Genomic DNA, 24,446 nt, shown 5'->3' on the forward strand with positions numbered 1-24,446 from the left:
CTTCTTCGTCGATTTTTGCCCTAAGCTCCTTTGCTCTTTTCCGATGAAGCCAGCCAATGGCTTAAGCCAGTCAAAAAAGCGGTTTAAGGTTTAAGTACATAAGAAGCTTGAAGTCATATTTTGTGACATTTCATAAAGGGATTATAGAGCCGCACTAAAATCCTGCCGTCGTTTTCCATTATAATTTGACATCGGCTGGCTACTTCGTAGGAGTACGAAGTAGTTTTAGGTTGATTTCGGCCTTAGACCCCTTTGTTCTTTTACGAAGAAGCCGTCCGATGACTTAAGCGACGCAAAAAGCTCTTATGTACTTCCACCTTAACAGTTTTGAATATTTTTTTTCAGTTTCATAAAGAAAAAATTGGTTGTCAAGTAAAAAATATCACAATCTCGCAGCTTTGGAACAGAGCATTTGATAGCTCTTATGCTGAGATGGAATCGTGGTACAATGAAGACGAGGTAGGTTAACTTTGAAAAATTGCAATTATAGCGTTCTACCTGACTTTATGCTTCTTATGTACTTACACCTTACTATCAAAATCGAACAATTTGTTGTATTGATTTTGAATAAATAATTGAAAACCGCGAAAACTGAATGAAAGGTCAAAATTTCTTTTCAAAATCATGTTCTATATATCTCTAAGGTTTATTTCGCTACAAAAACTGTAGATTTTGTAGATGCATAAGTTGCAATAAGCATTTTGAAAACACCCGAATTTAAATATTTTCTGAACAATTGTTTTATTATTGAAAAGAATATACACACATAAGCAAATAAAGTCGACATATTAAGCCAAGAAAAAAATTTAAATCATATGGTCATAGCCCTACCTTGATTTTATTGTACCATGGTTGAATTCATGGCTTATTTCTACGTATGCATCAACAAAATCTACAGTTTTTTTGCGAAATAAACCTTAGATATATATAGAACAAGATTTTGAAAAGAAATTTTGACCTTTGTCTTCATTTTACCATGGTTGAATCTACGTTCGCATATTTTTTGGAATTTATGACATTCCACAGATGCAGACGTTTTGTTTTATGTAATAGAATTGACTATATTTTTAACAAATATAAATTGTCAATGGAATTTAATAAAAAAAACGACGAAAAATTAATTTTCTAGTTAAAATATATCCCTAAATTAAAGGAATTCTATTTTAAACGGTTATAATTATTAAAAGCAAGGCATGTAATTCAAAAATTATTGGCGGAAGTGCGTTGCTTTTTCTTTCTTCATCTTTATTCACTGTTGACGTTTTAAATGACGTTTATGTTACTATCTACTAGAAAAATTGTTTTTATTCCATAATCTCAAGTTTTTACAATGAGGAGAATATTTTTATACTCGATATAGACAGAAGTAACGGATTTTTTATTACAAAAACCTTTTTAGACAATAGATCCCCACAAAGAAGCTGATAATTTAGCATTTGTGAAAATCACGTGCTATCATTTCAATGTGAATGACTAACAGTTAAATTCCCACAATCACACTTATTCTAAACATATCGCTGTTGTTTTTTGTTATTACTCCCTTTCTTTGGCCATTTCTAAATGTCAACAGCAAAGGAATACAACTAATAGCCAACTTCCCAAGTAAAACTAACAAATTAAACTTCTTTACAAGGGGAAATATTGTTTCTTAAGATTTATAAAATACAGAAAAATACATAGCATTGAAACGAATGCTTCTGCCAAGAGCTTGGACAAACAAAAAACACTGTACAACGGTTTGATAGACCAAAGCAAACGGCCACAAAAATGCATAATTTGCAACGAAAAGTGGATGTTAGCATAAGGAGTTTCTATATTTTCAACTCAACGTATGGCTTAAAGGAGGGACATGTGAGTAATGTTAATTATTAGGCAGCTAATATAGTATAATCAATCCTCCCTCTAATTCCCAACTGTAGGAAAAAGAAAAGGTGCTATTTTATCATCCCAAGGATATTGAGCTAAACACCAAAATATCCGATATTGGATTGAGTCAAGCATTTACAACATTTACAGAGTAAGCAAATTGCAATATAATCTTAATTACAAATATTAATTAATGTTTTCTCATGTTCCACCCTAGTACGTTTACCGATGAACCTGGTGGCTGTGAAGTTATTCATACAGAGAAAACCGTACAACTGCTGTACCAAGCAGAACCAAAGTTTTGGCTTGTTTTGGTCTTAAATGTCCCCAAAGAAATGCTTACTAAAGATGGTGTGGACTATGCTGAATATCATCCATATGAACTGCATGACGATATCTATCGCCGTGTACTAATTATGGCCTATGAACGTTTTCGCATGCAAGAGGGAACATTTGAAATGATTTTGGAAGAGAATCCTGATAATGGTCGTGAAATTTTGGTTGATAAATTGGAAGAGTTTTTCGATAAGGTACAAGGGTGAAGTACATTTGATTTGTCCAGCAAAATAATGTAACTATTTTTTGTTTTTTATGAATAGTACATTTCGTCATTGAAACTACCGGCCGAGGATATATTCGAATTTATGCGTTCCCTGCAGTATTTGCCATTGGATAAAGTATTATTCTTGAGAGTTCATAATTTCATGGAATCGCTGAAATCGACATATTCCACAATCAAGGATTCATTGTTTCTGTACAAGAATACTGTTGTAACGTAAGTAGCCGATTTTAGTATTAGGTGACTGTCACTGTTTCCACTTTCCCTATAAAAGCCATTAATATTCATAGGTAGGTTGTTATGGAGTCAAAAAGTCCCTGCCAAGAATCTGAAAACGGGGAAATATAGACGTTGATTACTCAATAGTCTCTTATATTTGTTAAATGCGAACATCATAACACTCATCAAAACATCCAAAATTAATGAATAAATGGAAGTCCCGCTTAACATAGAAATCATCGCTCATTGAGACCAGCATTAAAATTTCCTCATATTATTAACTATTTTCTTCTTTTCTGTTACAGTTGCGGTCGCTTTCATTCCACACAATTGTATACACTGTATCGATTTGTCCTCGAGCATTTGACAACGGCAGCAAGTGGCGAAATGACAACGCGTGATGCAAAACACTCCGTTCACAAATTATACATCAACACAAAGGATGGCATTAAACCATATCGCATGGTTATCTATACCTCGACCAATGTTAATTTGTGCTTATTTTTTGAACAACAATGTAATGAAATTACCCAACAATATCTTGAAGATATTGGTAATGTACTTAGTACACAGCTGTATATTTTGTCACGTGATATTGAAGACTATTTGAGTAAGCAAACGAATACTACAGGCAAATCAACACCAGCTAGCTGTGGTGGAGACAGCGACTATGGTACTAAATATTTATTCATAAATGATCAAAGTCTTAAGATGATAACAAATCTTGGTGAGGATGATACACAGCGTAAAACGAAATTATCTCAAAATATTCTCAATGTTATGGCCGATCTATTTACCATTTCCGAGGGTGACAACAAGGAGTCTGATATGTCCATACCGAGTCAAGAGGAGATAATGGTCAAGTCCACCGATGATTTTTGGGTAGTTAAGAGACATGGCAATTGGCGTCAACGTTTTGTCATTGTCTTCAGTACAAAACCCACTCTACTCGATATGACGAAAGAAGCTGAACGTATATTTACTGAACATGATATTAAAGATGGTGTATTCTCTGACAAATAAACAAAATTATCAAATATATGAATGGTGTTTTCCAATTAAATCTACGTGAACGATCCTTGGTATTCTGTGTGGGGAGGCAAGCACTGTCCGCCATGGGACTGCGCTGGCGGCGAATGCTATGGGCGCAGAAAACGCAACAGACAGTGCTTGATTCTCCTCAAGTAAGCAAAGCGGCACCGGTTGAGCTCATATTGCCCTCATTGGCATCCACATAGACACTGCTGTTGGAAGACACACCCAGACCACCCATACGACTGTTGGCCGAACCATTGCGCAATTTGACAATATAGATACGTCTGTTGGACATGCAAATGTTATAGCTGTGATCTTCATAAACAATGGAAATTCTTTCGCAGCTACTGTTTGGCATGAAATTCTCATCGACACTGGAAAGATTGAGTTGTGACTTAAGTGTGTGTGTTTGTTTACAAAGAATTGTCTGCTTACCTTTCGGTTAAATTGATAAGATCTAGAAATATATTGGCACTTCTTTCATCGTTCTCCAATTCCCCACCGGATTCCAGAACGGCACCATCGTCCTTCAAGACCAAAAATCCAATTTGATTTGCAAATTTTTCCATTTTTTTCCTGAAATTATTGCGTTATAAATCTCATTAATACAAAAAAGGAACCAGCACGCATTATACATTGTATTAACAGGCTAATGTTTTACTGTGATTTCACGTTAATTATTAATCAATAAATAGATCAATTCTATTATTTTTTATTATAAATAAAAAGATTAAAATACGACTCACCGAGATCCAGACTACAAAGCTTCCTAGTAGAAAACAGCCGCCGTGATAATAAAAAACAAAGAACTAAATGGGAATTAGTAAAATGACTGATGAAAAGCCAAGTCAAAACAAAAACATCAAGAACTTGCAGATCAGGGTTCTAAAGATCGAAAAATGTATGATGTAGGGTTCAAGAAACGAATTTTGCTCTAGGAGGCACTGAGGCAGAATGATTTTCTCTGCTGCAGAGACTAATAAAACACAAATCTCAGAAGGTAAACACGAATTATACATATTTGGAATCAGGATGACAAGGGCCACCTAATGCTTTGTTCTGGAACCTGCAAGAATCTACTAGTTTTGAAATTTTCTTCTGGAACAGAGCATAAAATTAATTGTGTTCTTTTCTGCCAAGGCAAATTTGTCCGAAAAATCTTTTGAAAATTAAGGCTTATGGTTTTTATACCCTCCACCATACTATGGAGGGTATATTAACTTTGTCATTCCGTTTGTAACTCCTCGAAATACTCATGTCAGACCCAACAAAGTATATATATTCTTGATCAGCGTAAAATTCTAAGTCGATTTAGCGATGTCCGTCTGTCTGTCTGTCTGTCCGTCTGTCTGTCTGTTGTAATCACGCTATCTTTCGAATAAATTGAAATAGATGGCTAAAATTTTGCACACATGTTTATTTTTCCAGTAGGCAGGTTAAGTTTGTAAATGGGCCATGTAGGTCCACGTTTTCATATAGCTCCCATATAACGGTACCTCCCGATATTCGGTATTTTGATGATTTTAGCGACATTATTCACGGGAATTGTTTCAAATCTGGTATTTGAAGTTCCAAATGGATACTACACCCTAAGACGGAAAATTATCCGTGCAGGTCCACGTCTTCGTATAGCCCCCATATAACGGTACCTCCCTATATTCGGTATTTTGATGATTTTAGCGACGTTATTCACCGGAATTGTTTCAAATTTGGTATTTGAAGTTCCAAATGGATACTACACCCTAATATAGAAAATTGTCTGTGCAAGTCTATGTCTTCGTATAGCCCCCATATGACGGTACCTCCCGATATTCGGTATTTTGATGATTTTAGCGACATTATTCACTGGACTTGTTTCAAATTTGGTATTTTAAGTTCCAAATGGATTCTACACCCTAAGACTGAAAATTGTCTGTGCAGGTCCACGTCTTCGTATAGCCCCCATATAACGGCACCTCGCTATGTTCGGTATTTTGATGATTTTAGCGACATTATTAACCGGAATTGTTTAAAATTTGATATTTGAAGTTCGTTATGGGAACTACAGTCTGTGACAGAAAATTGTCGGTGCGGGTCCAGTTTCGAATTTGAATATGGTAATGGCTTATGACAAACAATGCGTATGTATGTCCACGTCGTATAGACCCCAACATAACGGCTATATTCGGTATTTTTAAAATTTTAACAGAATTTTTTAAGGATTTTATTTTTTGAAAATTTCCAAATTCGTTGTAAATGGTGGAGGGTATTAAAAGTTCGGCCCGGCCGAACTTACTGCTTTTTAACTTGTTATTTTGTATATTATATACAAAAAATTTCAACGCTTCCTTTTCCGTGTATTTGTTGTGAGAGGATCTGGACAACTAGTTGTATCATGCCTGTAGGCCTCATGTAGAACTTTTTGGATTCTTTCAATCGCATCGCGACGTATACTTTCATTCTTTAATGACTTTATTTCAAATGCTACTTGATTGCCCAGCCAATAATAACTGGAATAATCATCCAAGAGCTTAGGGCTAAGTAATTTTTTATCCAGTTCAATTTTCTGAAAAGAAAAGATGGTCATATTTAATATTGACGTTTTTAAGGTGTCTTTAAATTATATATTTTTTAGTATTTTTTATATTACCCTTATCCTTTCATTTGTAGAATTGACTTTAGTTTTACTTTTATCTTTGGTATCTGTGACGGGTATTGGCTACAATTAAAAAAATAAACATGCATAAGTATTCACAAACATTCTGCGAATGACTCGGTATAATATGTCTTACACTTATCCTCTTATTTGTAGTATGTACTTCAGTTTCATGTTTAAATTTTGCATTTGCTACAGTTATAGGCTGCAATTCAAAAAATATATAAAGCGAAAGATGTACATTTAAATAAAAGTGACTACATACACAAGGATTTTTTATTTGAGTTGTGTCGTCTGAGGATTCATACTGAGCCCTAGATGCAGAAAATATTGAACAGTTATTCTTTTTCGGGGCATAATCAACCAACGTTTCCTCATCGTATGTGTCGACATAGTCATCACCATCACTCTTAATGAAATATAATAGTTTATTTATCATCAGCTAAATATAGATCTAAAAATGCGTACCTTTTCATTATGTCCTTGGTGCAGGTTTTCCGGTTTCTTAGCTAATGATTTAGGGGTTTCTACATCTTTACAAATCTTTGCCTGTAATAAAAACATATATTTGATAAGACTACAAATATGGTATGAGAAATTCTTTAAAAATTAGTTGCCTCCTAAGTTCTGATGGTCTTTCAAAGAGAATTCTTGGGACACAATCAGGTATTACAAAGGCAAATGTAAAGTATACATATATAACCTCCATCTTAGGTGGAGAGTATAAAAATCTACTTTTAAGGGGGACTTACTCTTTTACTAGGCCCTTGCTGTAAATAATCATCCCCCAGCTCATCACAATGTTTATCGTTATTGAAATTCAATTTTTTCGCTGGACTTTCATTCGAACTAGTGTCACTATCCGCCGAAATCTAGAAAGAGAATATTATAAAAATCGATAAATTAAAGTGAATTTTTTAGATTATGGAATTATGGCTTACTTCACTCAAATGTGTGCTATAAGAGTTGGATACTTTAAGTTGTACACTCATGATATGCGGCTTCAAAAAATGTAATAGGTTATAACACCACAATGTGGGCTCCACCACCGGCAAACCTTTAAGTCTACGCCGTTCCATGCGACGCAAAGCTGCTCCATACAGGCTTCGCAAAGAATGCAGTTTATTCTTAATGTCATCCACAGTTATATTTGGCATGAATTTTCTTACATCTTCACAAATATCAACGAGTATGTGTTTTCTCAAATCACTGTCTCTGTAGGCGGGATCTGAGACATCATATAATTGTGGGTGTTCCTTATATTTTTCTATTAATATTTTTGTGATTTCTGGCGTCCAAATTCTTTCGCGGGTCTGCGGCTTTTGAAAAAAGAAAACAAATTAGGTTCGCATTGTCAAATCAATATTTAGCTGCCTTTGTTTTCTGCCAACTCACAATGTAGGGATGTGTCCTTCCATGTCCATCTTCTTGACTGTCATCGTCATAATCATCATCCTCATACTCCTCCTCTGAACTCTGCAAGGTCACCAGAAAACGTAAGAAATATAGTCATACGACTTACAATTCAAAACTTACCCCATTATTGAGACGCGATTGAACTTTCCGAATATACAGAGGCCTTAAAAAATCAATTTTATTGAAAAACCACAATCTTGGTGCACGCTTGTTGTTTTGTACTGCTTTCAGTTCCTTTCCATACTGTGACCTCAATGAGTGAACTTTTGTCGTAACTGCACTTGGAGTAATTGTTTCGTCCAGTTTCTTAAGTTCATTGCAGATAGAATCGATAGAATTCTCCCTTTGAAGACGATCAAAATAGTGAGGATGTTCTGTGTCATACAAATTCTCATGTTGTTTGTAATTTTCTATTAAAATGCTAACTTGCTCCTTGGTCCACTTCATATCAATCTAATCCTTTCTTGTTTTCCTTTAAGATAGAATAATACCGGCAGACTGCGAAGCGAAACGATTTTTTTCGACGCCGTCGACTTATTAGGTGTAAACAAATCAGCGGCGGCGCTCTGTGCTTTCTGTGAACTCTGTACACATACGACAATACGGTTAACCTCCTCACGGTTCAACTTTCTCTTTGCATTCAATTCGTAAACATTGTTCTGAAATTTCATTCGCAAATATTGCACGAAGTTTTGCAATTTAGTGGCATTGACTAGCGAAAAAAATAACGTACAAATAATGCTATAACCTTATATTTATAACAATCGTTGCAAATTGTTACTGAAAGCCGATGGTTGATACAAATTCTGTGCAAAAGATAGCAAATTGAGAGAGTAATGTTGATAAGTATTTCAATGAGAATTTGAAGCAAAAATTTCTTCTCGCAATTACTTCCAACTCTACTTCCTGCGACAATCAATTATCATAAAGGCATGAAAAATTTATGGTCTGAGGAAGAACATCAAAATATAATAGCTTAATTTGACAACTTTAGTGGAATTCAGTTGTTCTGGTGGCAAGAGGACCTATTAATTGGGCCATGCTCATTAGTACGTAATTTCCCATATTCAAATTCCGCCTTATAATTAATTTATTGATTCAGTTTCAATATTTATTTCGCACATCATAGATTTGAACTCCCTCCTTCTCGTTGATTTGCCCCCAGTGGATCGGGACAGTTCTTTGCTCTATCCTGTCGATAGGCCTCATAGAGAAGTTTTTGAATTTTCCAAATTGTTTCACGCTGTATTTGTTCATCTTTTAGGGAATTAATTTCATATGACACTTGTTTGCCCAGCCAATCAAATGTATTATTTTGTTGGACACGAACGTTTAATAATTCTTCATTGGTTTCTATTTGCTAAAATAAAAAAATTAAATGTTGAAATTTGAAAAGCGAAAGAGAAATATCGTATTTACTCTTCTTCTGCTATTTGCTGGGAGCAATTCCGTCCTGCTTGATCTGCCAATATTTTTGTTGACATGAATGGTCTGCAATTATTAAAAAAAGAATTTACACATTTTTCTCGTGGATATTGGATTATAATTCGATTACCATTCTATTATTTGGTTTAATATTTTGAGCTATTCTGTGTTGTTTATTTTGATTGAAAGAGCGTGGTCTTTTATTTGACTCTGGATGACGATCTTCTGGCAATGCAATATAAGGGTTATTGGGGTGTATTTCTTCTTCATACTGTAAAAAAACGTTAAATGTATAGAAATTATTTTCGAAAATAAAATATTTTATTGGAATATTTACATGTTCATTATTTTCTTCATGATGCAGGTCTTCGGGTTCATTGTAATAGGTCTTGATATTATCCACGTCTTCATCCACATATGATTTTTCCTATATTGAAGAAGGGATGCCGGTTAATTAAAAATAGGAAAAATAGGAAGGGAAGGGAAAATCCCATTCTCTAACAAAAAATCATATTTATTCCATGAAACGTTTTTACTGTTGCAGTTTGTAAACCAACAAAATGACCGCTCGTATTTTTCGACCGTAGCATCAGAATAAATGCCGAATATTATCGCGAAAATATTCTGGGGGGTGTATTAAAGCCTTGGGCACGCAAACATTTTCGCCGCAGACCTTCAGTCAAGTTTCAGCATTCTATCTCAATTCCTTCGTGATTAAATATATATGAATAACAAACTTAATACACCCTCTATGTTATGGTAGAGGGTATAAAAAGTACAACGACAATCCCTAATGCCATAAATTATGAAACAAATAAAATGAAACTTACTCGTTCATTATTTATTAGATCAACTTCGGGTTCGGTATATAAGCCCTCAATGTCCTCATCTAGATTGGATGTTTTCTGAAATAAAAAGAATTTCAATATTAATGGCCACATTTCAAATTCTACCATTTATAAGACTGAAAAAAACTCCACTGCCAGTATAATTTTTCAACTCACTTCTTTATCCATTTCTTGCAGCAAGTTTTCTTCACTATTTGCTTTTTCAACTAGGCCATTATATGGACTTTCATCTTCACTGCTGTTACTGTATTCCGAAATCTAAAAACAGATGAGGACATAAAAATGCTGTCTGAAAATCGTTTATACCATTACCAATTACCTCACTTAAACATGAACTAACTTTTGGGGTAAGGTTTGTCTGAATTACCGTATAGGGTCTCATGAAACTTAATAGCCTAAAACACCACAATTTGGGGGTTTCTGTTCGCTTGCCACGCTGTCTATCGATTTCCAGATCGTGTAATTCCTTCCTATACTGCACTCTCAAGACGCGTATTTTTACCCTTACATGTTTTATTGTTAAATTTGTATTGAATTTCTTTAATTCACTCCAAATAACAAATAGAGCATGATTTCTCATGTCCACATCTGCGTGCAAGGGATGGTTGGCATTATACAACAGCTCATGCTTTTTCAACTCATTTATTAAAGCCACAATAAGTTCCCTCGTCCACACTCTTTCCATAATCTGTCGGGGGTACTAGGAAATATAAAGAGAATTGTTGAATTTGTATTTTAGAAATTGATACCAATTTTTTATATTTGACATACTTTTTTATTTTGTGTTGATATGTTGGTACATTCTTCCATGGTGCTATCGCCATTCTCGGTATCCTGTAAAATATAGGTTTTAATAAAAAAAAAAACAACAAATATTGCGAGCCATACCTCAAGATTATCCATTGTATTGTCCTCATTATCCCCTTGAGGTTTCACAATCTGTAACATGTAATAAGGATTAATAAGAAAAAATCAAAAAGACAATTGATTTCTCCTAGAGAAATTCGTTCAATTGGTATTAGTTACTTAAAGAAATAAACATACAACCTCTATTCTCCTCCTGGTAATGAATTGCGGTTTCAGGAAACTCATTTGGTTATAGCACCAAAGCTTCGGAATATAGACATCATCATTGCCGCACGTTCCATCTTCCTTGGTGTTGTTAAGCATACGTTCTTCTTGCATAAATTGCACCCTTAGATTGCGCCATTTACGTCTAATTTCCTCTTTATTTAGATGCGGATCAAATCGCACCATCTTCGCAAGGATTTTATCCCAGGTTCGATCTTTACCCTTCCTGTCCAAATAACCAGGTGTGCTCACATTGTACAGGGAGGGATTTTGCTTTACACAATTGATTAATTGCTCTGTCGTTTCACGTTTCCATTTTAGAGTCATTCTGAGAGTGTTCTTTTCAAAATGCTATTTTGAAATTGTCTATTTCCTTTTAGCCGTTTTTAATTTGCAAACAATCTTTGTGAAATATTTATTTCGGAAATTATGTATCAAACTTTGTCTTATGCCAGACCCAGAAAGTTTTTCTCGTTTGTTTCACCCGATTGAAGAAAGAGGGAGAGAGAGAGAGATATGAAATTGTGTACATGGTTTCATGTGATTTGCAATTTGCTTCTGTTCGTCATTCGTAACAGAAAGATTATGTACTCTGAAGCCACTCACAGAAATTTTTCGTGAGAAATTGTTGAATCCTCGTCTACGAACACAAATGTCTTTCATGAAATTTTTTAATGTCTGGCTTTGGATTTAATCAAATATATCAATTAATTTAAAAATGAGGTTTTCATAATTTTTTTTTTTACTAAAATCTAGTTTTTAGTCGTGCGCGTTACGTTTTTGGCATTAAATAAAAATAACAAAGAAATAAAGACTTCAATTTCACGAAAAAGGTAGAAAGTTCAAAAGAGAATTGCAAAGAGCATTTGACGACATATTAAAAGGAAGTCGCATCAGTGCAGCTGACTGAACATGACATGCCGAAATAATACAAAGTTCACATGGCACGTGACTGACACTATATCGGCTGTGTGACCCTTGCTACAATGAATACAAAACTGCGCAAGTTCAAAAAATTGTAAGAAAAGAAAACTACCAAAATTCTCTAAAATTTCGTTTAAATTAAATTTATTTTCTACATACGAAAAATTTGACACTACATATGTTAAAAACATTCAATCTAATAGAGCATAATTTAGAAGTTGTAATATAATAATAATAATATTTGATCAATCATGATAAGATCATTTAATCCGAAATATATAAGGCAAAGTTTACTTCATGGTAGAAAAATACAGGTAGATGCATCAACACTTGGGAACATTGATATGTCAAAAATTTTGAAGAGCTTTTTCAAAAATAAGTAGATTTTGACATGTTTTCTTATACGACACCAATCGGAGATTGTTATGATATTTGTTTTTCAACAATCAAACTTAGAATAAGTTTAGATTTGTCACCTTTGGCACGAATTATGGCCTTCAAACGGCCAATGAAACCGTCACATGCTGCTCGAATGTTGCTCTGCGGTATTTTGGCCCATTCCCGTCAAAGCGCATGTTTGAGGTGATCGATACTTTGGTATTTTTTTAGGTGCCAACCTTGCTTTCCAAAATACTCCAGACACAATGGTCCAACGGATTAGAGATCCGGAGATGTTGATGGCCGTTTTGCTCTGCTCGGCAGTTCACCACTTTCGGCCAAGCGAAGCAACTCTTTGGAGTCTATGTTCTTTGTGTTCTTGCACTTATTGGAATTTCAATTTTGCTGTTGCTGTTTTTTAAATTCTGTTTTTTCTCTCATCTGAGGTACGCTTTTTGTCCACGAGTTGGAATATCGACAGAAAACTGGAAACAAAAGAGGAAAAAAAATTTTTAACAAGTGACTCTCCAACCGAATTTTAAAACAAAAAGTTCAAAACATGAATGACCTAAATGACAAACCCAAACTAGAGCGAACAACGTGATTGAAATTGCAATGAGAACCATGGTAGAAGAATATAGGTAGACGCGTCGACACAGCTGCAGGGACAATGAACTGTCAAACCAATTTTGGAATTGAAATTGTTGGATGAAAAATTATTTAAATTTGTAAAAATTGTTGAAAAATGCGATTTATAATAGGCTCCGAATGACGTAGTATAAGAAAACATATAAAAATCTACTTCTATTTGAAAAAACATTTAATTTTTTTTCGTTGACGCATCTACCTGTATTCTTCTGCCATGAATGAGAACATAGCATAAGTCGAACAATCGACTATGAATAGTCGAGTACTCGGTTTTGACCCAAGTTCATAGTCGAATTCGAGTTTCTTTGAGTACTAAAGTCGATTATTCGATTAATCAGAGGTCGACTTACCTATTCCTAATATTATTAATTTTGCTCTTGACGGGTTCGGTACGAAGTTTAATTGCTTACGGAAAAAAATAATAAATTGAGATTATAAGTGAAATATTATATTAATAAAACGCTTTGAAGAAGTGTAAGTGTTAAAAAAAGTATAAAATAAACAAAAAACTTTGTTATTATGGAAAAGAAAACAGTTCAAAAATGATTAGAAGTGAAATTTATAGCAGAAAATATTCAATTCAAAAGAAAACCACGCCACACCCTCTTGAGACCAATAAAAGTGGAAAATAAAACACTTTTCTAAAGCAAATTAGCAAATATTTCAATAAAAAACGTTTAAACAACCATGAAAGAACACAATTAAAAAATGAAAAATTCCAAAAATTTTCTGTATTTATTGAAAAAATCCAAAAGAAAGTTTTTTCATCCCAATGTATATGTGTGTGTGTGCGTGAGAGAATAGATACGACGAGAGACGACGACGTCATCGCCTCGTATTGTGGATTTGTGGAATACAAAACTTCATTGGGTTAATGACAATAACACTCTCCTAATTTCAAACTTCGTAATTATCTCTTCTGTTATTCTATTGAAGTTGTTTGTGTTTATGTAGAATTTATGCATGCATTTCCTTGTTGGACAAAAAAAGTATCTGACATTTCACTTTCACAATTTCTGTCTATTGCATCGAGAATTTTTGTTTACTTATTTAAGCTATTTATAGATTCATACACAATTCTACTTTTCGAGAGCTGCAGATGCTCTTCGCTTGTCTAAAGCAATAAACAACCGGTGCCCAGCATCTTACCTCCCTCACATGTGGCATTTTAATTCGTTGGAGAATATCACATATTCTCATAGCCTCTTTCAATTTATTCTACCAGTTGTATTGTGGTGTATGTGTGTTTGTTTTCCTCCATGTTTAGAGCATTACGTCATTTTTGTATTTTATGATTGGTTTGGTTTTGTTGTTTTTTTTTTCTGTACTACCCGAAAAGGGTGGAAACAGCGACACGTACTTTTTACATTGGCCACAACCTGAGACAATTGTTTTGTTTTTTTTTTGTTTTCTGTGTCATGTTTTACATGCTTCTTCTGCATACATTTGCCAATTGGTTCAATTAAGCAGTCTCGACATGAATTTCCTTTTTTGTGTTTCTTCCACATTCATCCATCCATCCATACAAGTTATGTAGACAATGATGAATCAGTAAAAGTCAAATTAGCTTTTGTGTTCTCCTCCTCCATCAACATTTTGGAGCTCATCTATTAGCCAAACCAGCAAGACCATAGAAAAATAATATAAAAACAAATAGGTGGGGTGTACTCTTTCAATTTCTTTCTCTTCCAACAAAATCGTTTGTATGACTCTTTAGTAGACTAACTTTGTTATTGTAATTAATGGAAATCGATTAATCAATAGTTCTCTTGTACTCTCCCTCTCTTTCTCTAGGTTAGTACTCATGTATTTCTTTTTAGCCGCTATTTGTGTAGTTGTTAATGTCAGATTTCGTATTTCTTATTTAAAGTTTGTCGTTTTTAATAGGGAAATTAATTGATTTCCCTAATATTTAAACATAATTAGCAAAGGATTGTGGTAAATAAAATTCGCTTTCTTAGTGAGATCATGAGGAAGTGTTATAAATGTGGTAAGCTATTTATGATGTGCAAGGTGTTGTTTTCCTGTCTTCTTTATTTCTCTCTCCCTCTCAGTACTAATGTTATTCTTTTAAGCCGCTATTTGTGTCAAAAAATCGAAAGCATTTTATCTAGGTTTTTTTTATTCAAGATTTACCTAGGGCTTTTTATTCAAGTGAAAATTAGTAAATTTTTCTTAATTATCATGAATTACTAATCAGAATGCTTGAGATCAAGCTGAAATTGTTGATCCATTATAAAAATTGAGGTTGAGTATCATCTATGTGTTAAAAGTAGACATAAAAAAGACAATGAAAAAATCTATAATTTTTCTCTCATTAGGTCAATTTGGTGGGTTGTTTGAGGTAATGAAGAATGTAAGCAATTTCGGTCAAAGTACAACAGCAATGAACCATTTCGCGGCCCAACTAGGAAAAAGTAAAGTTTTCAAAAATGACAAAAAGTAGCCATTTCGTACGTCCGTTTATTATAGACTTACATTGCTATAAACTATATAAGCTATAAACTTCTGCTGCCTCAATAGGAAAAGGTTTTCAGGAGTAAGTTGGGTAGGTTTGGCATGGTTACTAGTTAGATGCAGTCCAACGGCCCGCATACTGCACAAACGTCCCGTACACTCTCAGCAATTCGTACTCAATAGGAATTTGAGACGACTGCACTATACCAAGCGTAATTGGGTCAAAAAAAACTTTGCCTAGACAGCCGATGGTCTTTAGCTGCAATGGATGAGGTTGGTCACTGAGGACGACATTTATACTGCAATGGTTGTTATTGCTGTTGCAGTAGTAATGGTTCAAGCTATAGGTTTAAATATTCGGCTACTTTAACGGGCTGTAGCCAGAGATCTTCTGGAGTGAGTTGGGTAGGTTTGGCTGTGCTATTAAAGAGGTGCAGCGTATTGTGCGAGACTGTATCACTCGCCTGGTAGACGTCACACACATCTTCGTCAATTCGTGACCAATACGAATTGAAACGACTACACCATCCTGAACGTAATTGCTCCAAAACTATCCTGGTTTGTCTAGGCCGCTGGCGTTTTTCAGCTGCAATGTATGGGGTGTGCACTCCGAGGACGGCATTCATCTTATCATTACTGATATACTGATATCATCTGCGATTACATCGTTATGAATGCCACTCAGACCTGCCTGATAGGCTTCTTGATCTAGAGGTTCTCTCTTATAGCGTTGGACCCCACTCTCTAGATCGTGTATGTCCTTATGATTATGCTGACGTATTGGAAGGAGTTTCACATCCTCATATAGATGGTCTATTGGTGTCATGAGGAGGCACCCTGTCGCAGTTCTCAGGCAGCAATTTGGCAGGTCTTGATGTGTTTCCACTGCGTAGCACTAGTATTCGCATACCACAAGGGAGCCACATAGCTGATTAAGAGGTCAACAAGGTTTCCTTGCCCGCTGCCGGCTAGCGCCTTGAGGACCTTGTTCCCATTTTCATCTTGTCGCAGATAGCCGATAGAATGTGACCCTTAGAATTTTGGGTTAGTTCGTAGTCGGTATTAAATTTCCCTCGACCTACACATTCAGCTGTGTTCTCATCACCGCAGACCATGTGGTAAAGAGTGTTATGGTGGAGTGTACTAAAATGGTGGATAGCATCAGTGACTGCATTAGTATAAATATTAATCACACCTGGCTGAAATATCGTTTAAGTCATTCCTGAAACGTCAAGGAAAAGTTCTACCCACCACATATTAGTTTGAAGGAATTCCACGCATCGGCGTAGCCGGGGTATTTTTTTCGGAATTTTTTCTTGAAAATCTATTTCTTGTCCGTTGAGACAAGATGGGAACTTATAGCCTGGTCGTCATATCATCATATTAGAGGCCAATCCGGATTTAATATTGCCTTGGAGCCATGGTATAATTACCAAAAATACCTTAAAGCTTAGGACACAGAATAATTTTGCTCCCCACTTTCATTTCCCAAAAAAGAAACATTCTTCTTTGCTCTTTAAATTTTTAATTAAATTAATTTGTAGATATGCAACAAATTCAAATTAGTACCAATTAATTAATTCATTTATGTAGTTCTATTTTTCCTAATCTAATTGAGAAAATGTGTGATGAAGATGACGGATTTTGTGATGTCATTTGGTGGTCATATGCAAACATCACCAATGTCCAAAACCAACACAAGCCACACCAAAAAATTACCAGCGACGAAAAAATGAACAATTCAATTTTTTCTTTCTTTCTTTCTTTTTTTGCCAACCAACCATATTCTCTTTTATTCATCTTCCGTTTCAGATACAATTTCAAAACGGTAGTTGGAAAAAAAGAGAAATGTTAGATGCATTAAAACTATAATAATAATGCCAAATTAGAACAGGAAACAAACATACAACAACACCCCAAAAAAACAAGCTCAACAGCAAACAAAATGTCCTCACTGAAAGCCGAGGAAAAATTGCAAACTCTAATCGATTATAACCACAACAACGATGGCAAAGATAAAAATCATTTTCAATTTCGTTGTTGGTTTATGAAGCAATTTGAAGAGACTCATCAGGCTGATGATGATGCCTGTAGCTTGGAAGATTTTACCGTGTATTTTCTTAATTCTTTGAGGCAACACACAGAGGCACATTTAAAAGCAACAGGAGGAGTAGGAGGCAGTGATACTCCAAAATGTCAAACACCTGTTAAAACGGCAAAGCCCAATTTAACCCAAGACGACTCATTGGCGGCACGTTTCTTAACAAGTTATCAGGATAATAATACCTCAACACCAAATAAAAGCATTCGTAATGAATTGTCGCAAACATCGCATGCCGATTGGACTTCGAATTCCATGCCACGCCTTAGCACCTCAGTGGATCGTTCGAATGCCTCACACAAGAATTTGACCTCAACTCCCGTTAAACGCAATGTTTCGGGCAATAATTCAAGACGCCTATCCACCACACCAGGGTCAACCAATAAAAGTGCCTCAACAAGTATATGTTTGGGTGATTTCCTAGTTGTTAACACATCAACGGGCCACAATCGTTCCAATAAAAAGAAAAATACATCCGCCACAAATGTAACACAAGGCGGTGGGGGTGGAGGAGTTGGAGGTGCTGCCGCTGCTGCAGAGAAACCCAAAAAACGTGTACAGCCCATAAGCATTAGCAAGAAAGTTGACAAATCTGCAAATAACTCCTCGGTTTTTGCTGGGGAAAGTTCTTTTAGCAATGAAAATAATATTTTGAAAATTTCCCACACCGAGGTGGAGGACAAAGAACAATGTGCCATATTGGCGGCACGCAAAATACTCAAATCGAATGCCAGCGAAATCACCAAAGAACTGGTGGGCACCTCCCCAGCACCGGCACCAGGCAATGCTCTGGCATCATCAGGCCTTGTGGTGGCAAGTACTCCCACAAAATCCAAAAATCTCTTGGCCATGGATGATATGTCTTTGGATTTTGAAGATTTGGCAGAGAATAAATTACTACACAGACTGGCTGATATTTATGTAATTTTAATCGACAATCATTTGACCACCAATTTTTTGAATGATTTGTCATTTCTATTGAATCTCCTGAATGCCATGCCATCCGTTTCCCCAGATATTGTGGCTGATGCTTTCAAAAAACTCGAATTGCAAGAAACGGAAACAAACCCATCTAAGATTTTACAATGTTTGGAAAATTTACGCTATGCCATTTATTTTGCCTTGCTCAGCCTGTGTCAGCTAAAGGAACGTTTAGTCCAGCTGGATAGTAAAACTTTAAAGGTTGTGTTAACCAATGAACGTTTTTCCTATTTTCCTGAGGCCACTCGTAGCTATTTGCTGGACATCTATCAGCGGAAACAACAAATAATTGCCGAAAATCCCATGCATGATGCCTCCTTCTGTTTGGATACAAAAACGACTGGGCAGAATAATGTCTATTTTCAACATGAACAGGACTCACGGCACAACTTTACCTCCCAACAGGAATTTGCCAATTTTCGACCACAACGAGATTTGTTTTGCAAGTGCCTTAAGTTGTGGGAGGCCAATCACTTAAATCCCAATTGGAAATTTGCCGTGGAAATTAAACCCATTATACGAGAAATTTTCCAACAGTCCGAGAACTGTGTGAATATGGCCCATTTTGCAAAATTGTTTGTTTCCCAACTACTGCTGTCGGCCTCAAGTGCTGCCACACCCGAAGAGATTGGCCTAGAAGTGGATTTGCAGAAATTCTCCAAGCTAACACAACGTCTAATTGCTCCAAGTCAATTTAGTGTTGACTATCAGTTTCCTCGAGCCCAGGCATTTTTTCGTGATTTCATTTTAAATTCCCGCTCCTTGGCATTTGTGGAACAACTGAAAATGGAACTTTACAGTGAACTGTTGTCATTGAACGATTCCACCTTTGATCACATCAGCATCACCAAGGCCGACAATGAGCCAGATAACAATGATAATTCATTGATTGCCGATATGGGCCAGCATGAACAGGTGGCCGTGAGACCAGACGTTTTAAATTCCATGTTAATTTTGGCCAAATTTCTGGGATTCACCATTTGCATGCCATTTGTCAGTCAGGCGAATGGCAGCAATGTCGTAATACCACCCGCCATGGAAAAGAAACAGCTACGCCTAAGATCTTTAATCCAGCCTGGATTCGATCTACACACAGTACTACAGGAAGGCATAGAACAGGGAAAGCTATTAATTACCATACCATGGATGGTTCAATACCTATGTATGCTGGACAGCATTACCATACAGCTGGAGATCTACATAAAAACTTTGAAACTAATGTTTGCCTTGTATTGGTATTTGGGTGGCAGTAATGTTGGCAAGACTTCATTGAACCCAACATCATGTTTTATGATAGCCTCCTGCCTTGGCTGGTTATTTGATTCCCAACAGTACCTAATAGAGCAATACTATCAATTTCGCTCGGATCTAAATGAGAATAAAGAAATCTTGGATTATCTAAAGGCTAAATTGGAGAGTGGCCAAGAAGATGGCCAGCACCAGCAGATATGCCCCAGCAGTGCGGAACTTAATTTAAATCCTCTTTTGGAATCACTACTGCCCGTGGCCTGTCCATTTTTGGGTGAATTCAGAGTATCCATTATGCCAGCCAAATACGCCCAAACAAAATATGCCTCAAGAACGGGACGATATCGTCACATTACAACAAGACTGGCAGAATTATCGCCTGCAGCCAAGGAGGGCAACAAATCCTCTCTGGGTTCTCCGCTGGACACTTCCAAGACAACACAAAAAAATCTCATGCAGGCCTTTCGCCAGGTCCAAAATTCGTCAACAAGACAAATGCTTGGCTTTTGTGCCGAAAGGGCCTACAAATGTGTCGTCAAAGATGGCCAACTGAAAATATTGCTACCCGCCAAAAGTAATGCGGACAGTGAAGTAAACGAAATCTGCTCCTGCGACTATCCTGTGGTCTTGAATAAAATCACAAAAATCTATGCCACTGCTCGACGGGATGCCATAGCGCAATGGAATGAGGCGATACCAAAAATGTTGGATAAACGCATTAAAAACTCCTTGGACAGTCTGCTGCCCGAAGAGACGCCAAATATTCTAAAGAAAACCTATTTCATGCTGATCAAAAATGATGCCGAAAAAAAGATTAGTCAATGGTTTTATGGCAACATCCTAAGGGATAACTATTTTTGTGTGGAACTCCAATCGATGGCCAATAAATTGTGTTCGGTCAATAAGACCAAACAGCCGTCGGAACTGAAAATTGTCAAAGAAGTGCCCAGAGTGTCGGAGCTAATCGACAACCTTCAATATTGGCTACATTGTACTTCATTGCGCATTGAATTATTTAAGGATTCCAAGCCCATTGTTGATCTCATGCATAACATCGTGCAGTCATTCGAAAATGTATTGCCCACAATTTTATATCGTCTGATGGCCACCAATATTATACAGCTATTACAGCACATCATTACCGCAAATTGTGGACATTTGACAACGGAATTAATTGAGGCATCCTGTCAGGTATTAATCCATCCAAATATGCGCAAGGCATTGGAAACATCATCCCAAAATTCCCCAAAAAATACAGACGAAGAACAACAACAACTGTCATCTGCCACCCCTGCACCTAACAACGCCTATGATGGCCTGGTAACAATAGCTTTCCTCCAAACTCTAGCCTTACGCTCAGAATGTTATACAGCATTTGGTACCCTACTCATTGCCATGATACGGAGACATGTCATCTCCTTGAGTTACACCAATAGTCTATTTGTGAATATTTTCAAATATGATTGGCATCCCCAGCAATTGAATGAAATTTCAAATATGTTAAGAAATATTGCCCAGAATACAAAGGATGTTTCCAACACTTGCAGTGATGATAGCATTGGCGGCGGCGGCGACGACGAGGATGATGATGAAAAATCGAATTTGTTTATGGATATGTTGGCTGATTTGTCGAGAGATATTGATTTATATTAAGTTTGAAGGTGTTTTAATTATATTAATTAGTTAGAAGTTTATTCATTTTAATTTTTTTCTTAAATAAACCTATTTTCCATTTATTGCTCAAAAGGCAAATTTTTGTAAAAAACAATTATTGTTGTTAGAAATTTTTTTATTTTTTTTTGTGGTTGGTTGGTTAAAAAAGAGAATGTGTTTTGAAAGTAAACAAATATTAACTAATGCATCATATACTTCAAAGGGGTTTTGAAAAATTGTTATTGTTTATATACCGAACCGTTTATACAAAACATCATGTGACTTCGAATTTTTTTTAACAGGATTTCAGAATAGTAAATGGTGTTTATACCCTACAACACATAGTGGTAAGGGCATTATGTCTTTGTGCATTTGTTTGTATACATGTTTCATCCGATTTGGGATTTTAAGTTCCCCCATATTCGTATTATGCATTCGACAAGAATGATATTTGGTATCAGATACAGCCCAGAATTGCCTCTGCCAGATTTTATTAGGATCGGTTCTGATTTGGATATAGCTTCCATATATATCGTCGACCGATTCCGGAGCGATTCCAACGGATTGGTATCCGGAGACTTTAGTGGCCATTGTGCGCTGGAAATGGAGCGAGTAACCTCATGAGTCCTGTTGGTATGTCCAAGGTCTGCGGCCATGTTTGCGTATCCAAGGCTTTAATACACCCTCCAGAATATTTTCGCGATAATATTCGGCATTTATTCTGATGCCACGGGCGATTAATACGAGGGGAGAGCGACCTGTTATGGCGGCCCATACCATCACCATGGGCGGGGCTTAAGTTATGGTGGCCAACCGAAGGTGCACATTTTCAGCTGACCTCTTTGGCAAATAAACACGATCATTTTGTTTTTTTACAAACTGCTGGACAACGAATGTTTTCTGTTGTCTTCCGTCCACTTCCTTGACGTCGGGCTACGCTACCAGTATCACGGTAACGAGCTATGGTACGAGACACAAAAGATTTATTCACATTAAAATGCTGAAGTTCTCTAACGATAGCCACATGTGGTTTTCCAGCCAAATATAAAGAAATCACATTATCACGCTTGAATTCCATCACGAATAACTTTTTTTCTGGAAAATTCTCACCAAAATGCTTTTGTATGCTCGTAAACAATATAATGAGCTGTCACTGGAATTTAACAGCTGTCGGACGAGTGACTTAGAAATGACAGCAGTCTGAAGTTGGTTGCAGTTTTTTCATCTCACCCTGTAATCCTTCTCGAAGTGATATCATGCACTCTATAGCAATGTTATTTGATATTAAAATGTCTCCGTCAAATTTAGTGAATATCGATTCAGAATTGGATATGCCTCCCATATATATTCGTTTAAAGGTTGATAGGAGGTATGATCTACTTTAAATAAATTCTTTTGTTATGGGAGCTCTACAAAATAAGCATAGTGGTGTAAGGGTATTATATAGTCCGCCCCGCCCGACTTTGGCTACTGGTTTTTTGCTGATAAGGACTATATATATACTTTTTGGGATCTCCGACGAATATTTCGAGGTGTGGGACAGATTTAATATACCCCTAATTTAACAGTGAAGGGTAAAACAAATCAATATTTTGTACCCCAATTAAAATACAGTTCTTAAATAATATTCTAGATTGTGCAATTGGTGATTGGTGTAATTCAGTTTCAAAAATCTCTTTGTAACTCTGGTTTCCAAAACTCTCCACGAAATGGAATTTATAGAAGTGTTCCAAAACTCATGTATGAATTCCCACTGTTTGAAAAAATACAAAATAAGATTATTTTGAAATAAAAAATTGAAGGTTATATGACTATTACTAAAATATGTATTTGTTCGTGAGGTATTTAGGGTTTTAGTAAATATCTTGAACGAATTTTTGTTGCCGTACACCGTGCAAATTGATAAGGTTTCCAAGTTATGTTTGTTGTTGCTGCCTTTTCCCCCGTCTGAAAAACTGATAAAATAGGCTTGGAGTGCGTCATATCTTCAGTTCAAGAATAACACTTTTTTCAAATTTATCGCCAAGTTTAACTATGACAGCATACTCACACATTCCTATATGGCAGTCTATTAAATTAAACACACACTGAACACTTTTGAAATTCATAACAGTCACGGCAAATTTTCTATGAGTTTTGCCCGCCGCTGTGCTGTGCTCATTCGGTTATAGGGTGCGGTAATGGTAAGAACTTCGCACGAAAGTTTTTCTTTCGAAAAAGAAACCAAATTTAATGGCACAAATTTAATTTGTATAAACAATAATAAAGCCATTATGACGGTTGGTTGAAAGGGAGGGAGAGGTGTTCTCACATATGAGCTCTTATTTTCCATATGCTCTTTATACGCTCTTCGAAACTCTCGACATGGATTTTTTCCGCTGAGGTCGTCGTGTTTTTGTATGACACTTGAAAGATATGAAAGCAACAAACAACTGAGTTTGTGTGAAGAAGAGAGGGGGGAGAGAGTGGGGTGCAGTATATTTGCTCACTTTTCTCGACCCATACTCAAATTGAATGAACTCATCATCATGAACTCTCTGGATAATTTTTTATGGATTTGTTTGCTGTGTTGGGTCGTGGTGTTGTATTCAAGCAGCAGTCGTACATCATCCATCCACAGCGGCGTTCGAGTGCGATTTGTTGTTGGTGTGTGTTGTGAAAATTATGTAATCGCTGGCTTAAGAGCAATGGAATTTGGTGTCATTTCTCTCCGAAACGTTGCCACAATCGTTATTGTTCACTTGACGGTTGTTCTCGCTTATCTGTGGTCTAATTGGATTTCATTGCCATTGTAATTTTGAATTGAAATTAATTTGTTTCATTTGTTGTTCTGTTCTCATTCTAGGTATGCTAAAACCGAATTCGATTCGATAAAATATCGAAAAACAACTCAGAGGAAAGATATCAGTATTTTTACAACGAGAGCAAATTTTGGTAAGTAAAGAAGAACAATTTACAAAAAAAAAAATAACCCGATTTTGT

General features: G+C 36.0%; 6 protein-coding genes across 10 annotated transcripts in view; 3 read left to right on the top strand and 3 right to left on the bottom strand.

Moving 5' to 3' along the window:
* The first annotated feature begins 1,523 nt into the window (after positions 1-1,523).
* LOC101901346 (vacuolar fusion protein CCZ1 homolog) lies at positions 1,524-3,683 on the top strand. The gene is made up of 5 exons (XM_005177460.4): positions 1,524-1,851; positions 1,920-2,017; positions 2,084-2,396; positions 2,466-2,641; positions 2,950-3,683. Exons 1-5 carry the CDS (start codon positions 1,768-1,770, stop codon positions 3,665-3,667), a joined length of 1,389 nt encoding a protein of 462 aa, XP_005177517.1. The 5' UTR covers positions 1,524-1,767; the 3' UTR covers positions 3,668-3,683.
* LOC101901511 (ragulator complex protein LAMTOR4 homolog) lies at positions 3,623-4,501 on the bottom strand. Its single transcript, XM_059119590.1, has 3 exons — positions 4,425-4,501; positions 4,115-4,253; positions 3,623-4,053 (listed from the first exon to the last, which is right to left on the bottom strand). The coding sequence occupies exons 2-3, from the start codon at positions 4,246-4,248 to the stop codon at positions 3,825-3,827; spliced, it is 363 nt and encodes a 120-aa protein (XP_058975573.1). The 5' UTR covers positions 4,249-4,253; positions 4,425-4,501; the 3' UTR covers positions 3,623-3,824.
* LOC101887722 (uncharacterized) lies at positions 4,426-8,239 on the bottom strand. Of its 2 annotated transcripts, none has more exons than XM_011298241.3 (9): positions 7,851-8,239; positions 7,710-7,790; positions 7,256-7,627; positions 7,067-7,186; positions 6,783-6,863; positions 6,580-6,723; positions 6,451-6,519; positions 6,309-6,377; positions 4,426-6,224 (listed from the first exon to the last, which is right to left on the bottom strand). In XM_011298241.3, exons 1-9 carry the CDS (start codon positions 8,175-8,177, stop codon positions 5,997-5,999), a joined length of 1,491 nt encoding a protein of 496 aa, XP_011296543.1. In that variant the 5' UTR covers positions 8,178-8,239; the 3' UTR covers positions 4,426-5,996. The 2 variants fall into 2 exon arrangements, with proteins under 2 accessions (XP_011296543.1, XP_005177523.1); XM_005177466.4 differs by having other exon boundaries at positions 7,256-7,633.
* A 576-nt stretch (positions 8,240-8,815) lies between these two features.
* Positions 8,816-11,790, bottom strand: LOC101887553 (uncharacterized). The gene is made up of 10 exons (XM_011298240.3): positions 11,051-11,790; positions 10,892-10,942; positions 10,775-10,837; positions 10,323-10,703; positions 10,160-10,261; positions 9,986-10,060; positions 9,493-9,582; positions 9,286-9,426; positions 9,150-9,221; positions 8,816-9,090 (listed from the first exon to the last, which is right to left on the bottom strand). The coding sequence occupies exons 1-10, from the start codon at positions 11,399-11,401 to the stop codon at positions 8,854-8,856; spliced, it is 1,563 nt and encodes a 520-aa protein (XP_011296542.1). The 5' UTR covers positions 11,402-11,790; the 3' UTR covers positions 8,816-8,853.
* A 1,574-nt stretch (positions 11,791-13,364) lies between these two features.
* The window catches only part of LOC101900826 (spectrin alpha chain), a 32,395-nt gene continuing 21,313 nt past the window's right edge, over positions 13,365-24,446 (top strand). For all 4 annotated transcript variants that reach the window (XM_005177456.4, XM_005177457.4, XM_005177458.4 and 1 more), the window contains exons 1-2: positions 13,365-13,498; positions 24,310-24,398. The gene's annotated coding sequence lies outside the window, so the exon portion shown is untranslated. The remainder of the gene's footprint in view (positions 13,499-24,309; positions 24,399-24,446) is intronic.
* LOC101900646 (protein disks lost) lies at positions 13,392-21,526 on the top strand. Its single transcript, XM_020034628.2, has 2 exons — positions 13,392-13,498; positions 17,294-21,526. The coding sequence occupies exon 2, from the start codon at positions 17,427-17,429 to the stop codon at positions 21,462-21,464; it is 4,038 nt and encodes a 1,345-aa protein (XP_019890187.1). The 5' UTR covers positions 13,392-13,498; positions 17,294-17,426; the 3' UTR covers positions 21,465-21,526.

The sequence above is a fragment of the Musca domestica genome, unplaced genomic scaffold (assembly GCF_030504385.1).
Source record: "Musca domestica strain aabys unplaced genomic scaffold, Musca_domestica.polishedcontigs.V.1.1 15, whole genome shotgun sequence".
Taxonomy (NCBI): Eukaryota; Metazoa; Arthropoda; class Insecta; order Diptera; family Muscidae; genus Musca; species Musca domestica.